Source organism: Spodoptera frugiperda, chromosome 20 (genome assembly GCF_023101765.2).
Source record: "Spodoptera frugiperda isolate SF20-4 chromosome 20, AGI-APGP_CSIRO_Sfru_2.0, whole genome shotgun sequence".
NCBI classification, from domain to species: domain Eukaryota; kingdom Metazoa; phylum Arthropoda; class Insecta; order Lepidoptera; family Noctuidae; genus Spodoptera; species Spodoptera frugiperda.
Genome location: NC_064231.1, coordinates 4258063 through 4280417, shown reverse-complemented (window position 1 = coordinate 4280417; position 22355 = coordinate 4258063). Strand labels below are relative to the sequence as shown.

General features: G+C 35.3%; 1 protein-coding gene across 1 annotated transcript; it reads right to left on the bottom strand.

The window, feature by feature from the left end:
- Positions 1 to 18571: 18571 nt before the first annotated feature.
- On the bottom strand, positions 18572 to 20416 carry LOC118282410 (uncharacterized). The gene is made up of 2 exons (XM_035603478.2): positions 20094 to 20416; positions 18572 to 19648 (listed from the first exon to the last, which is right to left on the bottom strand). Exons 1-2 carry the CDS (start codon positions 20336 to 20338, stop codon positions 19258 to 19260), a joined length of 636 nt encoding a protein of 211 aa, XP_035459371.2. The 5' UTR covers positions 20339 to 20416; the 3' UTR covers positions 18572 to 19257.
- Between the last annotated feature and the right edge of the window lie 1939 nt (positions 20417 to 22355).

Below are 22355 nucleotides of genomic sequence, written 5' to 3'. Positions count from 1 at the left end.
CGATAATGCATCAAATTTCCCGAAGGGCTCGAAACGAAGGCAAATCGACAAAGATGGATCTGATGTGATCTAAGACGAGTTGGAAACCTAATCTTTCTATTGGTTATAACATTTTTATTGGATCAACGTTACCTGGCTTTACGTTGGGAAAAGTTCTTTCAGATGGATGAGAAAATGAACGGGCAAAGCTTGGCTTTTATGATAGTTCTATATTTTCCATCGTATGATAATTACGTCTGCAGTCGTTAAAAAGATTTAGCGTAGAAAAAATTAAGCTATTTTTAAAACAAGCCTGATGTTGCACCTTGAGTTTGGCTAGGGACAAGTATTGTAATTAAAAATGAATCTAATACACTTCTTCATTCGTTAATTCAAGGTTATGGGGCGAGACTAGAGAGCAAATTTCATCAGGCGCAAGCAAATATTAACTTAGTGGTGGTCAGGCGCATGTGACCACTGTAGTACAAACAAATCCAATTCTATAGAAGTATAGACAACACGATGTTTTAAAAGCTTGCGAGTGGAATGTAAAATTCTAACATGGCCTTTGACGGTACATTTGCAATGTAAATCTGAGTCCAGTTCGATCCATCTACCTAATGGACAAGGGTCGTCAACATATGAAATCAATGAAAGGCTTGGTGTATGTATATCTCTTATATGTAGGTCTGTTTATGATGAGTGTGCTATTGGTTGAATTTTATAGTGGTGTTTTTCTAATGTTGCATTAGTAGATTTGAAGAATAAAAGGCTTCGAGAACTATTTTTGGATTGGCCAAAGTATAACGACCTAATTGGGATTTTTAGCTTATGTCAGAAATTCTGTCGCAAATTCAGGTGAAACCAAGCGAATATAAATTGTTAATGGGTATTATTAGGTAATTACAGGCACTACTTGGAACATGTTCATAAGTGTTTGTTAACATTTTAATAGTAGTGTGGGAGCATCAATTCGTGATGCTAAATATATTACGAAGTGGGTTTTCTTATCTATCATATTTCGAAAAATATAAAACTTTCTAAAATCTATAAATTCTATATTTCCCATTCTCTTATTACACAGAAATGTAACTGTATCACACATTAGTACCAGGGGAGCAGAAATAATGAGCAGCATTACGGAACTTGCTTTACAAGGACAGTATCCCAGTGGGCCATGTGGCTTATGTAGGCGAGGGAGTCTTGGCGGCTGTAATATGTCTTGTAGGGGTTGTAACCAGTGTGTTTGGCCTGTAATATGTATTGATTACTTACAATAAAAATATTAGGTTTCTGACGGCAGCAACTCTAGAAGTATCTCCCTCGCCAACTTATGAGAACTAAATGAAAAAATCTAGGTTTTCAGAAAGAGTGTGGGAACTATTTTAGACCTGAAAACCGAATATGAACATCACATCAACAATATTTACTTACCGTTGGCTCAACGACCCATAGTAAATAAAGTTGCATACGAGATTTTTCCATTCTCACATTTTACTATACACCTCTTTTTTAAGGGGAAAAATCATCAAATTACTTCTCCCGCTTTAGGTGAGGCGAGAGGGAGTGTCAGACTCTTACTGACTAAAAACCACCCCGGTAAACCCGCTAGGTAATGTACAGCGATCATGCATCAGCCCTGCTGGGCCCCATCTGACTACACACCTTTGCTCTACCAATGAAACACTGCATTTTAAAAGGAAAGTATTACTCTAAACTGGTCGTTGTTTTTGTCATCTCATGATCGATTTTCAGTTACAATTCAACACAAAACCGAGCAATGTAATACAGGAACAATGTAAATAAAGCTACGTAAGTGCAACATTGTTATTTTATGCACCCTCAGTCGTTTTATTCGAGAATAAAGAAGTATCTACGAATGGGCTATCGTTTCCGTTTTAATAAAAGATGGGCAAAGGCGCGTTGTTATGTTATGCTGAGGGGAGCCTCCTTTGTAATGTTACTGAAAAAACGAACTTAATTAGATTGTTAAAAGATTTTTTTGGGAATGACTCAGAAGGGTGTCTTGGAAAGTCAAGTTTTTCAAGATATATTCGTAAATTATGTGTTTGTATTGATTTTCTATCTGCGTCTATACAATATTGTTTTTAGTACCTATGCTCTGAACTACTTTTGATTCATATTATACTTCCTAACTCTTCATTCAATCCACAATTTATCACATTCCTTAGATATACTATGCACTTCATAAAAAAATGTTATTGGCTTTAAAATTGACCAGGAAAGCTCTGTATACACTTTTAGGATACAAGGTTATAACATTAAAGTATAACTAATTTATAATAACAGCTTCCATTCGTCATCTACTTAACAATAAATGCACCAAACTACAAAAAAGCGAATATTCATAAAAAAACACACCCTAAAAATAAAAATAAAAACGTATTCAATTACGTATACAGTACGTATTTTAATAAAACGCTCGTCTATCTACATATACGACAAACAGATGATAGTAATCGAATGAAACTATCATTAATCTACGTCTTAGCGATCATAGTTTTTATTGAATTGATAAAAATTGACCATCATTAGTGACATGTAATTGGGACTAATGCACGCTTATTGTGGACGTCAAGTTGTGATGTTTAATTCTGTTGTGGTGTCAAGTTTGTTGTTATTCTATTTGTTTGATTGATTGTTGGATTATTTAATAACTATTTGTGTTATTTGTTTGGTGGTTATTCACACATTACATTTACGTGACCCTGACTTGCTAGGGGTGGTCAGAATTGTAAGAATATTTACGATACTTTGTATTTAGTAACTGGTATTTGTATTATTGTGTTACATACAACTAATTTTATGAAAGGTTGCTTTTCAGGCTGTTTTAAGATAAGTATTAGGTTTTCGTATTTTCTTATGGGCACTGGGTCAAAAATTGCATCGCATCGGCTCGCCTCAACAACATGGAACATAACAGACAAAAAGTTTGTCAGACATAATGTACCCATTTTTTATATATATATTTCAATCACTTTATTTAACTCAGTATACTTTGAAGAACATAAACTACAAGTTTATTTTATTGAACATTCAATATACTACTACATAATATTTACAACTAAACTAGAAAACTTAAAAATCAATCACTTAGGTACATTTTTGGAATTATCGAATAAAGAACCTTGTCCCTAGTCTTGTCAGCAGTTCTATTTAGATCACATAATAATAACAAAGCATTATTATCTACATAAACCGACACACTACCTATAACCACGACACGTTGATGAGCAAGCGATACCATACATCAACGCAATCTTGTCTGCTTACCCACAAAGCGTCGAGCGTGAAGATAATTGAGCGCATTATAGTGACGCTCATATCTGTGACGTCACAGCAGATTAATTACTTGCTCGACTTAGTCTGTGGGGAGATTATGTGGCTCTGGCTTAGCCGTGATGGGACGCTAACGTGCTAATTGCAGTTCACTTGAAGGCTATCGTTTCATAGTTGGTTGATTATTTTCAAGAAATACCGAAATTATAATATTCTCTTGAACTAAGTTTATAAAACTAAATATAGGACATAATTCTAAAATATCTGCCCCCTTTTGTCATAGAAAAATATTAAAATGTTACGTAATATGTACATACGAAAGTCCTGCTGCTCAACAACCACCCTATATTACAAGAGGCATTGAATCAAAATAAAACTCGCCTCAAATGACATCTTAGCATAATATGGTGCAAGGCTGATGCCGATCCGGATCTGCGGACTATCTACCGGGTTTACCGGGGCTCCGGCTCGAAAAACAGGCACCCAAGGCGGGAGAAGTATGTCCGAGATAAATTCTGCAACAAAACCCTCATAACCATTCGCCCATAGGTGGGAGAAGTCATTGTATATTTCATTTTTTCAAAAAAATGGCAATATTCTAACAAGTATGCCCGAGATAAATTCAGTACACATAGTTTACGTAAAACCACGATAACCATTCCTTTTAACCGTAACCAAGTAAAAACCAAAACCGCTAACCCACCTAAAAATCTTTCATCCCCTAAACGTTTACAATACACGTACATAATATACTACAGCTATAAACATATAACATAGGTTATTGTCTCTCCCTGGCGCGAGGACAATGGTACAGAATGTTCAGATATTGACATTCCTCGCCTCCTGCCTCCATTGTGCGGCTAATGACGGCTGAAATCTGTTCACTGATTATTGAATTTGTGATATATTGATTGAAGGAGCGATTAGTTCTAATAGCTTTGTTGTGGCGATGAATTGAACACTGTGCTGTAGGTACCTATATAAAATACCAGCTTCTGCCAATGGCTTCGTCCGTATTCCTGTGAGATAAAGAATATTCTATCACCCAAGGCAGCTGATACTCTGTATGCCAAATTACTCGTACATCAAAATCTGTTCAGTAGTTTTAGCGTGATTGATAAACAAACATCGAATTTGTGTTATTTCATAAAACAAAATCACTCAAAATCTTGTAAAGTCGATTTTAAGAATCCTCTATACTGTAGTATATACATATATGCTGAACTTGTTGTTTTGGAAAGGAGAAGAAAAAAAAAAAAAGAAAACTACAATCTCTAAAATACAGTGCCTACAAACATCTATTAAAATAAAAAACACCATCAAAATCTTAAAAAGCACTAAAGACCCACGTTTCTCTATAACACACGATCAGAATTTTAACCGCAACTACATCAGCACATAGTTTTATACCAGCTACTTAATATTAAGAGAAGCTTCTCGAAATGATGATCAAACGATCATAAAACAGGACTACAAAACATTTTTACTGCGGCACACCATCTTTATGGTGTTTTTAGAACAACTCATCATTTTCCCCATAAACTAAGTTTAATAGATTCATGGAATATCAAGTAAGCCGTATTTATCATCACTGTTATAACCAACAGGTATTGCATAGATACAAAATAACAGTTGTGATCTCGTTATAAGTAACAGGTATAGCATAGATACAAAATTGGAGTTGAACGTGCTACAAGTAACAGGTATAACACTAATAAAAATTTTATTCCCGGGTAAATCACAGTTCAAATGACTACCTGTTAAGTAATTTTCAGTTGCTGGAAGTAATAGATATACTAACATATAGTTTAGACATATTACTGCACTAAAATTACACACACACATATAGAAAACGACTCAACACTATAGAGTTATGCGTTATAATATGTATTATTCAAAACTCCGACTTTTAGGGAATAGTAACAGAAATAACAGGTATTGTATTTGATCTGTTATAATACAACTCTAATATCAAGTTTGAGTTTGTGAACCATGGCGGAATGTTTTTATTACACTTTTTGACTGCCTGTCAAGTACTTTATTTTTCCAGATTTTAATATTCAAGTAGTCAACATTCAGTTGGTGAGTCATTTTGATTGTTTATTATGATACTGGATAAGGGTTATACGATAGGGATCCATATTCAAAAGAAGCATGCGCTACCCATATGTGCCGAAGTTGACTACACGAAGCTTTTCTCTTTTGACGGGACAAGCTCGTCACAACCTCCCAAAACAACTGCCATTTCTGTAAGCCAAGATCTACAATAGATACGATCATGAAAACACCAGAGCACAGAAGTCCGACGCATACCCAAAATATGAATGACTGTCTTGGAACCTGTAACGAAATAAATCAGAAGAGGAGTAGAGTACTATTAGAGGAGTAGAAAAGAAAACGATAATTTCCACTTCCCTCGGTGAATTTAATACACGAAACTTACAATCAACTTGTAGGAATGCATAAGAACATAAAAATACCGTGTTTTATCACATTCTTGTTACACAATATCACACACAAACTTCCCGCACAACAGTCTCAACACAATATCATCCGTAACGCCCTCAGCATGTCTCTTAATCACCACAAAGTTGCGACGCATTTGCATTCACCAAAACTTCGCCCACCATTGCTGGCTCCGTGGGAGTTACTCAAGCTTCCATGATTTGTCACCGCGCAATGCACCCGTTATTGAGTTTGTCGAACTAACCGCCAACTTAATATCGGATTAATGTTGTGTTCACATCCAAATAACTGCTTCTGATCGTTGTTAGTTGTTTTCATTGTAGTTTCGTTGCTGGCAGTTGTTGATAAACGTTGTAATGTAATGTTGGGCTTTAAGTTTCCGATTAAATTGTTTCTTCTTATTTAAGCTATATACGTCATTCATTAATTTGCACTGCACGGTTGGTGCGATGGCTAGGCGACCGGCTGCCGCGCATTGTGTAGTGTGTTCGATTCCCGCATAGAACAACTCTTTGTGTAAACCACAAATTGTTCTTTCGGGTCTGGGTGTCATGTGTATGTGAAAATGTATGTTTGTAAATGCACCCACGAAACAGGATAGTCTAGTGCGGGGCAATGTTTTATTTTAAAAAAGAAAAATAATTATAACGGGTGTTGCTACTCTTCTATGGATTTTGTCGGTAACAAATAAATTATCCAAACCCAGCCCTCGGATTAGCACAAATGCAAATACAATGTACTGTACAGACAGAATTTAGATCTCAATATGTATAGCAGACACATGGGACCCTGTACCCATGGGACCGAAGCCTCATATTTTACATTTAACAAGGAGCTTCGGTCCCATGACAAACTAAATATAAAAACGTTGCTAATATCTATAGTATATTATACGTAGTATTTAAAGTAACTAAAAATCACGGTTTACTCGCGTATTATTGACTGCGACGTCGCGCAGCCTACTGACGTCACCGCGTCTGCGCACGCTGCTTATGTTGATAAGTCCCTCTGTTACTCGAAACTAGTAGAGCTTTTCTCTAATAATAATGAATACGTAAGTGGTGATTTATAATTAATTTAGTATGTCTCATAATAGTTATTATAAAAAATATAGAATTTACCTATAGTACACTTATTCATAGCACAAGGCTCATATTCGAAACAACAATATTAAAACTATAGTAATGTATGAGCCTCTAGCATTAAGCTAGTCGAGTCTAAACTATTAACAAACTATAATTAATACTATTCCCACGAAAGTTCCATATTTCGTAATTTTACGCATAATCTATACTTACTCTATAAACCATCTTCAAAATTTACAATACTATTCCCCATTCCATATTTCGGTACACAGAAACCACGGAATACATCAAACCATTTCAAGCAAACACAATACGAACTATCCTGACTACTCGACTAGTTTAGCCGTCGTAAAGTTACGCGGCCGTACCAGAAACTTCCCCAAATGCCATTCAACACTTGTGAACATCTCTGCCTTAGTTGCTACGGCATTGAGGCGTGAAGTCGTGTGAAATTGAAAGGGGACTGTTTCCTAAATAGTTTGGGAGATAACATTTGTGTAGGTACTTTGTGGCGTAAGACTGTGCGTGTTGTTTGTGTGTGTGAGGTAAGGTGTCAGTGATTTTGATAATAAAAGGGCACTTCAGCTATAATATTGACTCCGTGACGTTTGAATTCCTAAAACCAATAATTTATATCTTTTAAAAAAAGTTAATTCGGTTGATCTGGAAGACATGGGGGTGGTCTACGGTCAACAGTGGATGTCTTCTAACTGATATAAATATGACGATGATGTAAATGTAGATAAAAACATTACAGAGTCCAGTACGCTTATTGCGAGTTTGTTTTACGTTGAGAGAAAACGACATGAGAGCGCATTTTGATTGACCGGCGTGAATGAACAAACCAATAAGAGCGACGAATGCGCTCTCTTTTCGACCTTGTTGAACGTTAAACAAACTCGTACTAAGCTCTCAGACTGCTATATTACCATGACAATGATAATATAGATTTTTGGCTATACGACCCTAGCTACCTTCAGACAGTACCTATCTACATCACAATAAGAACACATATAAAACACCTAAACCAAGATACAATACAAATCGTCTCCCAAAAATCCTTTCACCAACCCATTGTACACGACGCACTGGAAAACTTGCAGACAAACACAAAAGAATGCATTGTATAGTAAAGAATTAATATCAGTCCCAACGCCGTCGATCACTAGTCTCGCCTCCCGGCTTTTATTGAAAATATTCAAGTTATTTATTCGTGAGGGAATCTCTCTCTGCGTCACTGAGACACGCGGGCACCTACTACGGGAATTTGACACTCGAAAGAGGTTGCGATGCGGTTTGAATTGTAGATGCTGAAATCTATACAAAAGGTAGGGTGAAAATGGCATGGTGTATGGTTTCAATCAATAAGTATCTTACAGATTTGCAAGTTACAGTTCAGGGAAGAAAATGTAATGTCTTTAAAAAAGATCATATTATTATTATCAATCAGCATAGATACTTTTGCAATATATAAATTGTTACATGATTTTGTCTATCATTTTTTATGGAATAGGTGGCAAACGAGCAGACGAGTCACCTGATGGTGAGCGATCAGCGTCACCCATAGACACCCGCAACACCAGAGGAGTCACAGGTGCGTTACCGGTCTTTTAAAAAGGAATACGTTCTTTTCTTGAAGGTTTTTATTTTATTTTAGACTTTTAAAGTTTTATGTCATAAAAAAATTTAGTATTTGTAATCACTGACTTTACAAAATATCTATAGTTACACAAAATTAAAAGGGAACTAATGTTCGTTTTTTGCTATAAATGATTTAAATTAGTTACCTTATCAAAATAATGCAAAAATAACATCATCTGATTTGATCTAAAGATAAGAATATCAAGTCAAAACACCAAGTATATCGCGTTCGATGATCGAGTCGTGTAATAGTGTCTCAGCACGAGGCAAGAATATGATGTAAATTGAAAATCACTCGGTTTGAACATCAAACGATCAAAGGTCTTTGTAGATTGTATGAGGGCATACATTTTGATAGCGTGTTACCTTATTCGGGTTATATTTTAGGTATTAAAGCCTTGACGAAGTTTTCTTATTTATTTTTGAAAAAATTTTCTGTTTTTGGAGCTGAGAATATAGGTTTTAGGTCGGTCTATGTGCATGTGAATTTTGTTGAAGGATCTATTAAATTGAATATGAAGCGTCTGGACCAGATTCGATCGCCATATTTGTAAAAACAAGATATAGTCTAGAAATGTTCTTAGAATGATGTCCAATTACCATAAGTTGCAGTATAGGGCAATGGCTCTATACTGATACTACTAATTTCCATTTCCATAGGGTCATTGCCCCATACTACGACTTTTGGAAATTGGGGTTGCTGTCTCTTGTGTTTAGAACCCATGCAAACCAATCCCAACTGTATAATTACTCAATCAGAATTCAAAATCATATAATCCCCTGTTCTACAACAACTTCAACACTCATTACCTCAAAATATTAAAAATATTTTTAAGCACAAAAATATCTGGTTCTGTTGACAAATTGTTAAGCTGTGTGATACGGATGGGATTGTAAAAAAAATGGAAAACGGCACCTTATTTACCAATCAGCATTCACTGGGGCGATTGATTGAATGAACTGCGTAAAACAAATATACTGAAATACGTACCACAGCCCTATTTTTGAAGCCACCACTTCGCTTGCACCAAATCCATTGCTGGTTACGTACAGATATAATTGAAAAGCCATCGAACAAAAACGGCAATGTATGTTGTTCTACCAAATAGGGTTGTCGATATGGTGTTTTGTTGTGTTGCTCAGTAAATGTATCGATGTTGTTGCTAGCTATTAAAATTGCATAGAACGTCACTAGTTTGCAATAGTAATTTAAACTTGTGATCGGGAACAAAAAATAAAAAGTCACAGTTGACTGTATCGGGTCGTCAGTTCGATGACGTCGCTGCGGACGCTTGTTTTTTCAGTTTTCAGGAGTTTGTAGTAACATTTTCAGTTGATATCGATGCGCATACATTGATTGTGTGTTCGACGTTTTCAGTTGGATAAAAATGGCTGGATTTTCTCTATATAGCGTAGTCAAGCAAGGGATATGTACAGTATGGAGATCACTCATATGATTTAAATGAAACTACAAGTAGGTAATACAACTAAATATTTCAACGGAAACAGAAAATTTAAAATGAATTTTTCAAACAAAATAAATAATGAAATTAATCAAGTATTAAATTCTGTATAAACAGCTTCATATTTCTTGACCACAGATGAGCTGTAATGTTGTAGGTTATCTAGGAATGTTACGAATATGAGGCGCAGCTGTTATAATTTGGCATAACTACTAGGCCTATTTCGCTCATTTTTCGTATAGAGCCAAGCCAAGCCAAGATGATAACAAATATGTGGTTTAAATTAAGTCTTAATAGGTTTCCCCATACCGTGTAATGCCTATATGTGTAAATACACATTACGGTAAAGATTTTCTGTGTCGATTTCAGATTAAACTAAAATGAGATTTTAATGTAGTTAGTATGATAACTCCGTTTGCGTTTACTGTACTATTAAAAGTTCCTAAGATCAGATTAAATTAGATTACTTTAGTTATAAAGTGGTTTGGCGTACCTTAACATAAATCACTGAGTCGGCAAAAATAACTTTGTGCAGACCTTTGAGATAAAGATGAGAGCTAGAAACCAGCTTTGAGATAGTACTATCTTTGATAATATTATAAAGAGGAAAGATTTGTATACATCTAAAGCACCTGAGGGTGCAAAGCAGACAGACATGTCATCTGATAGTAAGCGATCAGCGCTGCCCATGGGCACCCACAACACCAGAGGAGTCACAACAAGGAATACGCTGTAATTTATATAAATGTCTAATCATTTTCAATTACAATCATACAATTCATACTTTTTGTTACTGTCATACAGTTCTCATACACAAAGGAAAGTTTGTCATACATCAACCTCTACAGCTTCATTTAACTGGTCATACCAGAGTGTAAATAACACCCACAGACTATAAAGTTCCTGTCTTGATTCAGTGCAAATAGTGATGTCACAATGTTGATTGAAATTCTGGGATTCTACGTTTATATTTTTTGATGTTTCATTGATATTTTTACATAATTACTTTAAACTAAATAAAGTGGGTTTTCAATTTCCGAAATGATTGCGATACCACGAAAAATACTTTAAAATACCAAATAGAAAAACAAATAAAATGGATACGTAAAAATATATACGTATTGAATTTCACAAAAGTAAATACGAAACAACAATTCTCACAATTAAAATGAGGAAAGCTAATAAAATTGCGACTCAGTAACAGAAAGAATCGATAGCCAAGCAATACGTGCAATGTTTACTTATGGAAAAGAAATAAACTCAACTAGAATCACGTGTCTGTGTCCTACGACCTAGTTTAAAATCTCGTTACAAAGTTATTTTAATGTGTGTGCCTTTGTTTAATTCCAAAATGAAGATGAAGAAAGCAGCTAAAGCAGGCTAATATGTAACTTTTAATTCGTGAGATTGAAGTGAACTCGATCGCGGTCCGCCATGTCATTGGTTGTGAGAATAATATCGACCTTTATTATCTCGATTGTTTCTAATTGACACTAGAAATAAATAACTGTGACTTTTATTGGTAAAACGATTGTTAAAAAACATTTGGACTACATAGAATAAGAAGTATGAAATTATTGTTACCAAAATCCGTAAATTATCGAAAATACGGGACTATCCAATCCCGGGACGCGACACATCACTAGCAACTGTGTTATGATACTCTGCATTAGTATGATTCACAATAAGGGGCGGCGCTACATTATCATGTTAATGCGAAATGCATAAAGGGAATAATTATTGAGCACAATGTTCCTTTTAGGTCTTGACAGGAAGACTTTTTTTCAATTAAGGCGACAGTCCATAATATCCCGTTGTTGGACTTTGGGCCTTCTCTACATAAAAGGGTTTTGTTGCTAATTGCTAAATCACTTTTTAACTCCGCGGTTTGCGCGGTAGATGAGCAACTGGCTGTAGTGCAACGTGTAGCGGATTTGATTCTCTGTGTGATCCACAAATTGTTGTTTCGTATAATAATATGTGAAATTTTATGTTTGTAAACGCACCCATGACACAGGAGAAAATTCAGATTCCTCTCATAGAAAAATAATCTCTAAAAAATTTAACAAATTATAAGTCCCTACAACCAAGTTTAGAACAAACTTCTTAACGGCATTTAAGGCTATTTTTCTACGTAGGTACTAAGCAAGCTGAGAAGTGACATCTCTCATTGTCCCAAGAGACCAGCTGTCCTAACAATGAGATTAAATTAAATGTATAGAAACAAAAGGAATTGTGAAAAAAGACGTGTTTCGCAAAAAGCGACTTAAAGCGCTTTAAGCTGGCTGAACAATGAACTCCTGAATCTTGATTGCGATGTCTTGTTTGAGTTTAAAATGCTTAATTAGACAACCATTTGTCATTGGACGATTTTCTTTCTATGAAAATATACTAGACTTGTCTTATATTTCATCACTCATCATTACTTTAAGTGTGGAAGAGCCATGCTTCAGCACGAATGAACCAGCTCGACCGGAGTGATACCACGGCCTCACAGAAAACCAACGTGAAATAACGCTTGCGCTGTTTCGTTGTATGAGTGAGGTTACCGGAGGCCCAATTACCCCCTTCCCAATCCCTGATTCCCCAACAACCCTTAAATTCCTAACCCCCAAAGGCCGGCAACGCACTTGTAACGCCTCTGGTGTTTCGGGTGTCCATGGGCGGCGGCGTTTGCTTACCATCAGGTGATTCGTCACCTCATTTATCGGTTTATACCATAAAAAACTATACGTTACACCATCAACAACCCGTATCCCATCATTAGATAACAAAATGATAACTTAATAGTCTAAGTACCAACTTCTCTGCGTACTTCTTTGAGTAATAATACATTCGTAACAATATTGATAAATGTACGCGAAACATTATATGAATAAAGTTCACAATCAGGTTTCTAAAGTTTCTCCAATGAAATATCATCTTTATACGAAATGTCTAATTTCCATTGTTAACCCAGTACGCTGGTAGAAGTAATTTAGAAACTCATTCGCGATGTGAAACTCATTATATTCGTATCGCGAACTTTGAGTCTCACTGTAACGTATAGTTACAGGGTAAAGGTGCACCTTTTTTGACGAGAATAGCGGTTTAAGTGTTGGTTTGCACCATTTGTGTTGCGCATTGTAACGTTGATTGGAAAAAAATATCAGAGGTAAAATATTGTAAACATGTATTTTTTTAAAGAGTACCGACTGAAGTTTCTTGCTCATTCTTCTCCATTCAAAGCCACACTTTGGAACGAGCACCAAGCTTCATTCACGTACTGACTGACAGACTATTATATATTTGTTTATTTGTTTTGTACAAACATTTCAAATGTCTAATTGAATTGTCCGTCAATCTGTCTGTGAGTGAAGCTAGGTGCTCATTCCAAAGTGTACGAGAACAACTCATTTTCCAATTTTCCACCAGGGTAAACCTAATGCTAGCTAGAATTCCAGATAATTGTAACTTTTCTATTCCAATATTTCCAATAAGTAATTTCAGATTCGGAGTACTGAATAACTAAACTCCATTTTGAAATCGAACTCCTTTTGCTCAATACTTTGTGCTACTACAATTCTCTGAAACGCAATTTTGTTAATTCAGAATATTACTTTTAATTTCTGATTCTAACTGCTCTCTAAAAAGAAATATACCAGGAAAGAACTTTTGAAAATCAAAGCAAATACAATAATATGAAAAATATCTATCTGTCAGTCAGTCCTCTAATGAACCTTTTTACTTGTTCCAAAGGTTGGATTCCCATGAAGAAGAACGAGCAAGAAGCTCACTTTTACTTTTACTTTTCGGCAGCGCAGAACACACCACTAGGTGATCCGTCTCCAAAAAAAAAATCATTAAACAAAATTCCTAAGCTCCTTAGTCCTTCCACATCACAGTATCTACCCAAGGTTGCCATCAATCAAGAGGTACTTAAATCCAGAACATTCTTCGGACTCGCTCCCCGCTCCCAGCAAGCATCAGTCTTAGACTAAAGACGTGAGACTTGAAAGATTAATTACCGGGTTGCAGACGCTCCTTTGAGATATAAAGACTATTTTATAAGATGTTCCTGGGGTCTTTAGGTTTCTGCGCAGAAACTTTAATTTTATTAATGTGTGGGTATTGTTATGAGTACTTGTACTAAATTGAAAAGGGGAAACCTTTTAAATGTGACGTGAATATGCTTTTATTTTAAAGTACCTAGATATAGAGAAATTATTATCCCTATTTACTAGCTGTTTAGTGCAGGTTTATATTTAACAATTTATTTTAAATAGTCACAATTCCAACACATACTAAAAATAAAGTGAGTCGACAGGAAAAAATATGTGAGTTAAAAACTCTTTTTTTTCGTCAGTAGTACAACTGAATTTCCTGGTGCATGCATATACGAGTACAGCGCAGTTTATTTTTTACATAAAAATAAACCTCTAAAATCAACCAACCAACCGTACTAGCTTTCAACTTTCAACTAACCAAAAAAATAAACATTTACCTTTAAAAAACTCTAGTCCCCAATTTTTGCAGCTCTAACAAACAGTAAATCCGCACTAAACCGCATTTCACTCGTGTAACTGGGCCGATCCAGTTCGCGCCGCCCCGATCCGGCCTGAACCAGTTCAAACCAGCTGTAACACAATAAAGGGCAATTGCGCGCGCGATTCGTGTCACGTCGGACGAGCCAGTCCAGACTTTGAATAGAAATTAGGCCATTGCGACACTGAAATTCAGGATATAGAGGTTGCTGGCTGAATTGGTTTTTTGTCTTGCACTGTTTGCTTTTAAGATTGTAATCTTGTTGATAAAAGGATAATTGGGGTTGTTATAAGGCTAGCTAAATAAATGCTTTGACTTTGACTTTGACATCTCGTTATTTTGTAAGAACAAAACTGACAACAGTAATGATTACAGATTTGCAAGAATTAAACATACATGAACACAGTGCACCATGACCAGATTAAAAGAAATCATCATTCATAAACATAGATTAAGATACAAAGTATTGAAATATCGAAGTGACTCATAAAATATATCAAACATTTACAAAGTGACCACTACACCAGCCAATTACATAATATTTAACTTTATTCCCGCAGAAAATGAATGCAAAAGCTTCATTTATTTACCGACTCGAAGCTTCACCGATCATTCTGAAAACGACTTGAGTTGGAAAACACGGCAACGTAAACATCCCATTGGAAATCGGAGATCTGTATATAAAGAGTAGGTAGTTATTTGGTAAGAAAAATTTAAAATAAGTCGGCGAGGCGTCTATAGTTTCGCTCCCCTGCGGCGCCTAAGAAACGTGGAACATGAAATATTTTTGGAAGGAACATTTTCTGTAGGTGCTCCGAGTGGTTTGAACGTTCAAATTTCGAGAGGTGTCTGGAACATGCCTTTTGGTACCGAAATAACTATGAATATTTTTTTCTTTCAACGTCGAAAGGGGAATGGACTGAGATTTACACTTAATCGTGTCATATTGTATCATTCTCTTCTCCGCCATTTGTTTTTAATTTATCCATGTATCCTTTTTATATGTGAGTGATTCAAGAGTGATTGTCTAAGAAAGAGTAAATCCTTGGTTTGACTCCCAACACGCAAATTGAAAAGAGAAATAAGAAGAGTAATAGTGACTCTTTAGATCTTTTAAATATTCGCTATCATATGGTTTTACTTTTTATTAGGACAGTAGATGGCATAGTACGAGATTTTTTTTCGAGACCGAATTCGACGATGTGATTGGCCAGCTGCAATGAACCAACCAATCATTTTAATTTCGTTAAAAAGAAAGTAAACTCGTACTAAGGCCCTGTAATCCTAATTATTTTACTTGGTATATTTTTAATACACTCCTAATTCATTAGAATTGTACTTTATCTCTCACTGAGCAATACCACCTCCATTTCTTAACACTCAATATATCTCAGATTTCCATTCCGCTTATCTGCTCAGATATCCGCACGCATTTCTTCTTTTGCATCGCTCGCTTATATTTTCTTTTCGTTTCGTTTGCTTTTCGCTATTTAATGAACTTTTTCGTTTAATTATGTTTGGTTTTGGGCCAAGGAATTGCTGGGGTTTTACGGTATTTTAAATAAGGGATTTAATGCGCAAATCTGTTTTTAAGGTGATTTTTGCTGTCTATGCCACTTTTGTAATACCTAAGGCTAAAATTTTACCTCATGTATTTTGAATATAATATTATACTTAAATTGGAGTACAATACTTGATTGATATTAAATATTATTAACTAAAATCTAATTGGACTCAAAATACTGATTCAATTTATATAGATCCAGTTACACCTAGACCACCAGATAGTCTACATAACTCTAAGATAGATATAACATTTTATTTACATTCAAATCCAATACCACAATTTAGTAAGAAGCATGATTAACACAAACCAAATATCATAAACATAGATTACCGAACAGAAAATAACACGAAATATTACAACATAATATTCACCTACCATAACTTAAATCCATTTCAATTTTAAGTCTTTAAATCCAAAAATAAACATGTCAATTTCATTGGACCAGCTACATAGATCGGTAAATCCCAAACGAGAAATCCAAAAAGAACCGGTAGCTAGTCGGAATCGAACCGGAGACCTTATTGATCCGACGTTAATGCCTTCTAATCCACTTAGGCAGTCTTCAGCAGTAAGAATGAGTGGCAGGGATTAGATATCGTAGCGTACTGCTCTACTTGTGCCCTAGTTGCAGTTGCGTTGTGAAATATCAACGTTTGGTTGAAGATTAAAATTCAAATTGTGAATCTGTGCTCGTTTGCTCTTGCCTTGACAGATGCTGTCAGTGATACGCCATTTTTAAGAGTAGGTAGTGTTTTGGTTTGTGTGTTATTGTCATAGCATCTTTTGTGAGTTTCATTATTATGACATGAATCTGCTTAATACAAAGGCAAACTTTAAAATTAAACAATTAATAGTCTGTTATTTTATAAACACTCAATAACATCGTTTGTAACATTTTCAAAAAGTAAAACTGTACCTTTTTTCAACCCTCTATCCCTCTAGACAGTCCGCAGTCAAATCCAAGTGAAAGTTAAATCATATTTCCAATTAAACCATAAATAGGTTTTGAAATGTCAACACATAAAGTAATAAATAATAATCTGTAAGTCCGTCAGTGAAGTTAGGTGCTTGTTTTAAAGTGTAGCTTCAAATGAAGAAGAACGAGCAAAAATCTTCAGTCGTTACTACTACTAAAAGCTTTAAATCATACATATAGTACCTACTCTGTTCTTAAGTATATATTATTACAGAAGTAGTTAATTCTAAAGGTTCCTCACAATCCTAAATAAATAAATCAATCAAACTGCATAGCATATTCAATAAACAATGAATCCCGTTGCACCATACTGAAGCCATAACCGCACGCTTTACATACAGAATCCGACACACTATGAATTATTGAATGGACTCAATCGCGTATATGACAATGTGAACTGACAGACGGACAGATAATTAGCAAATGGGTTTCACTATAGATAGGGACGCGCTATGGGCTCGCCGTTTTGGAGATATTTACGAAGTGATACGGGTTTACGAGTCTGCGGCCCGATATGTTTGTTGCGGTGTTTTCAGTCGGTCGCTGATAAAATAGTTCATTGGAATTGATAGATTTTAATTTGGTGAGGTTTTAATGGTTATTTTTGTTTATTTCGGTTTAATAAATAAGAAGAAATGTTTTGGGTTTTATGTGAAAACGATTAGCTTCAAACATTTTAATAAATTAACCATGAATTGTATTGTGAATCTGATTGGAAAAGAGTAACCTATGAAGTTTCTTGATCGTTCTTCTCCATAGGAATCTACACTTTGGAACGAGCAAATAGCTTCACTAGAGGACTGACCGACAGCCTGACGTTATTAATTTTGCTTTGATGTTCAAAAGTGCCTTCCTGGTCTAATTGAAATAAATAATTTTGACTTGACTTTGAAATGCAAAATATTCTTACGTTAGATTAGGATTAGTTATATAAATAAATATTTTATCATGATCCATTTCTTCTGGTGTCCTAGTAACATGACAATAAAAAATCTTCACTCACTCCAGCAACAAACAACCCCGACCTCACCAAACATCCATTAGATCAATATTCTCCACCACTATCCCCGCCACAATAAAAACTCCTCATAACCCTAAATGACCTTTATTTTCCGCAATATCATTCCCAACATATACTTTTAAAAGCCCAGAACCCTATTTATTTATAATCTAATCCTGGTTCGTCGGCGGCCATCAATAATTCATACGGCTGTGAATTATAGCCACAACGATCTTTAAGGATTTCCTCTCGGTTCCCAAGATCCTTCTCCGTCCTATTGTGAGATGATACTGTTACTTTTGCAGGCCATTGTGACGGTTATATACTTGCAAATGAATGGTAAGACCCTTGAATATGCGCATAGGTATCGCTGTGATTTCGTTTAAATGAAAATATGCGTTAGTTATGAAAGAACAAGTGGTGTTATGAAATATTTTGAGAATGATCTCGTTTTATGCGGAATCAAGAAATATCTGAAATCAAATGTACTTTCTGTGGATTTTATAATTACTTGGTATTGTTGTCTACAAGTCTAGAATTAGAACCTCTTTCAAAATAAAACTTAAGATATAAATAAGGCAAGAAAGGCAATTTATTAAATGCCTTACAACTAACTACAATACCAAAGTAAGCAAAACTCGTTCAAACACACTAAGATGAAATAATTCCATATCTTAATGGCGGTAGGTAGCCATAGCGAGACCCTTCTCACGCCTTTTAATAGTGACGCGGGCTGTAATCCGGTAGGACTATGGATAACACCTTGAAGGTACCCGTAAATATTTTAATACGACACGTCTTTCCATACATTTATAATATCATGAAGGTTTGGGATACTGGGTATGTAACGAGTGAATAAATGATCAATGCCCGCTGTATTTAGGTCCTTTTTTCCTTTTTCTTTTTCGGCTAAAACGAAATTATTTTCTAAATACGTTCTTGTTGAATTCAATGGTCCGATGTTCGTGGTTCTTTAATGGCTTGCTTCATTTTGTATTCTAATATTGTTTGAGGATTAGCTACCATCGAATGGTGCCTTAGTTTCTGAGAAATATCTAAGAGAATGAGTCAAGGTCAAGATAATTCAGTAGTAGTACGTTTGGGATTATGTCTGATGTGTAGATTCAGAAGCTTACTTTCTTTTTTTTCTTTTCATTTGATACTTTTTGATCCTTCGTGCCCTTCTTAACATCAACAAAAGTTTTATTAACATCAAATCAACATTTTCTAACAAAATACTTAATATAATAGATTTCTTATATTAACCCTAGTAGCCTCCTAAAGTATGAACCATTGATCTTCATTACTTCTATGACTGGTATCTTGTCCCTTGTTTCTCCACTCAGCATTTCTCCAGAACGTGAGTCCAAATGGTCACCATCTGGTGAAGGCTCCCTCAGAAGATTGAACGCTTCACGAGAATCCATCAAGATTTTGTCCTCTTCATTTTTATCCTTATCATCTTGTGTTTGAGGACTATTTTCGTTTGATTCATATTCTTCCTTTAGTGGCTCTTTCGCTTCTTGCAATTGTCCTTTCTGTTTAGATGGTCCTTGCTTCAGTGCAGTAGCATGTACCTTTTGAGAATTTTCTAATGTCTTTTGTTTGTTTTCTTGATTTGAACTGGTAGAATCCACGTGTGGACTTCTGGAATAAAAAAAAATAAAATTCAAAGTATTTTACAAGGAAATATTTTTTAGTCTTTTTTTGTAAGGGAGGAAAATTACCCTATTACTTCTCCCGCTTTAAGCGAGGCGAGAGAGACTCTTACTGACTAAAACTACCCCGTTCCTACTGCTGCTTTTCAAGCCGGAGCCCTGGTCACTCCGCTAGGTTGTCCGCAGCTCCGGATTAGGCATTAGCACTACTGTGCCACATCTCACCATCTGGTGGTGTGATGATTCTTTGGGACGCGCGTGGTACAGGATGCGCCACACATAATTTATGTTTCCGCTATCGTAAAAAAGCAGATTAGACTTCGAAGCAAAGTACCATTACGGACACTTTCTGGACTCAAAATGAATATGTGTCATCAATTTTCAGTTATAAATGCACACATTGTTTTTGTGGTCTAATAAAACTATAAACTCACCCATAACTTTCATGAATCTTGCCAATGATCGCGCTCCTCTGTTTTTTCATTTCTTTCGTAAAATATTTCGCTGCTTTAGCAGCAAATTGTTTAGCTAGCGTGTCGATATAATCGTCAGTCATAATATTATCAAATGTGTTCCTAATTTGTTCTAGAGTTAGTTGTAATAGTATCGGTTTACTAGTCGGGACCATGTGAACAGCTGCACAGCAAAAACTGAACAATATTAGAATATTTTTCAACATTATTTTATTTTCTAAACTACAGTAGCCATAGTACTTTCATTGCGCGTATAAGATTTTGACGTGCTACGGTGATTAATTTTATAGTATCATAAAATCTTGACTGATAACATATTCAATTGAATAACGTGACTTTTCGGACGAAGCAGGCAAGTTATGGTATATGTGTGTATTTTTTTTGTATTTATTTAAACGAAGTTAATCTAAAACTTTATCTGATAAGTTTCTACTAATTAATAGCCTAATGTAGTTTGCTCTTAGCTTAAAATAAGATTTATTCTTTTTTTGTTTTTAACGTTGATAAGTCTCCGTTTGGCCACCAACCCTTACTGCCAGGACGGCGAAGCGAAGATGAAGATTCTGTTTCAAGACTAGCATTACCACCTCACAAAGTAACGAGACCAACATAACATTGATAGAGATTACTAATAAAACATTGTCGTCAGCCCGTCCAATCGATTCATTTAATAAAACTTCCTGTAAGGTGACTACTACAAAATGAGCTCTCTTCACTTACTTGACTTGACTTTTACTTAAGGTTCTACGTTCTTTAGATAAAGCTGATGGAAAAACCACCCACAAAGGTCCGTCATCTGGAGAAAACATATTATATTATTATTTTCAGAGTAGGGTTTTCGTCTATAATTAGGATGCACACACGCAGACCATACAAAACATTGTCCTGTAGAGAAGTTGAGGCTGCAACACCATGCATTGCAGCTGGTTACCAAGCTGTGTGCTTCAACCGATCACACGGTTCTTAAACGATAGTACCGATAATGCTGACCAAAATAAGATGTGCCCTTTATCTCTACTGAACATTAAGCCTTCCTTTTAAGAAAAACTGGAACTCGTACAGTATGCATATGATGAATTGATTCTTTACTTTAGATGTGTACCCGATTATAGGCCATTGAGTACTTAGCATACTTAGATTGGATTGGCTCATTGGCCAAATTCGAAAATTGGGCACTGCTTTGTTCCTGCGTTTTTATTTTCAACCTCTCGTTGTATTAAGTAAAGAGACATTGTTACTTAATGTCTATATATGGTGACTGGTAATTAGTGAACGATATTAAATCACGTGATTGTACTCATGATTACAAACAACTTTCCCAAAGAAACTTTTTTTGTGTACTCATCAGTTTTATTTTTATCACAATAACAAAAGATTTTTTTTATATATGTAACAATTTTGGTGCTACCATCACATTAAACTCCAAGTGTTCCATATGCACCAGTCGACTAATACAAAATGATCAATACAGTTGATATAAAGCATAGCTTCCCTCTTCAATAATGTACCGCGAGCCGACTGGTTCAGTTAGACTTGCATTATTAACGCGTCCTATGCCAGCCGCTGTTTATTAATGTTCTTACTTATTTAACGTCATCACCGCACTGATTTGAGGTTATCATGTCCCGGATGTGTGGTCATTGAAGTAGGTAGGAACTTTGCTGTACCTAAGTATCTAACTACTATAATAGGACTGTAGTGTTTGCATAATTTTGGATAAGATAAAGTGTGAACTTGTTGTAGAAACATTTGTAATTTTAAATCCACATAAGTGGTAATAAATGGATCTATAAAATATTACAATCCATATACACAATTACAATACGTGTTACAGTCCTAAAGGTGAAATGTCATAGGCCCCTACGATGAGGGGAGTCCGTGAGGATTTCCATTGCAATAAAAAATAGGTTCACTCAAATATATGCCTTTACCTCATTTTTAAAAACCTCTAGCACAATTCTAGTAGAAATTAATAATGCTGAAATGTTCAATATAGTAAACTTCTAACATACGTAACCAGGTTCTCATAGTACACACGACTAGACATTATCAAGCTATACAATACCAATATAAACTGACCAGCGAATGTGTGTAGATTCATACAAAGCGAGACCACGATAAACTGGTTTACTATAGCTGTATATTATACCTAGTACCTACCTACTGTAAAACTTGCAGTACTGTAATCTGCAGTTAAGCATTAACAATAACTAGCACATAAAC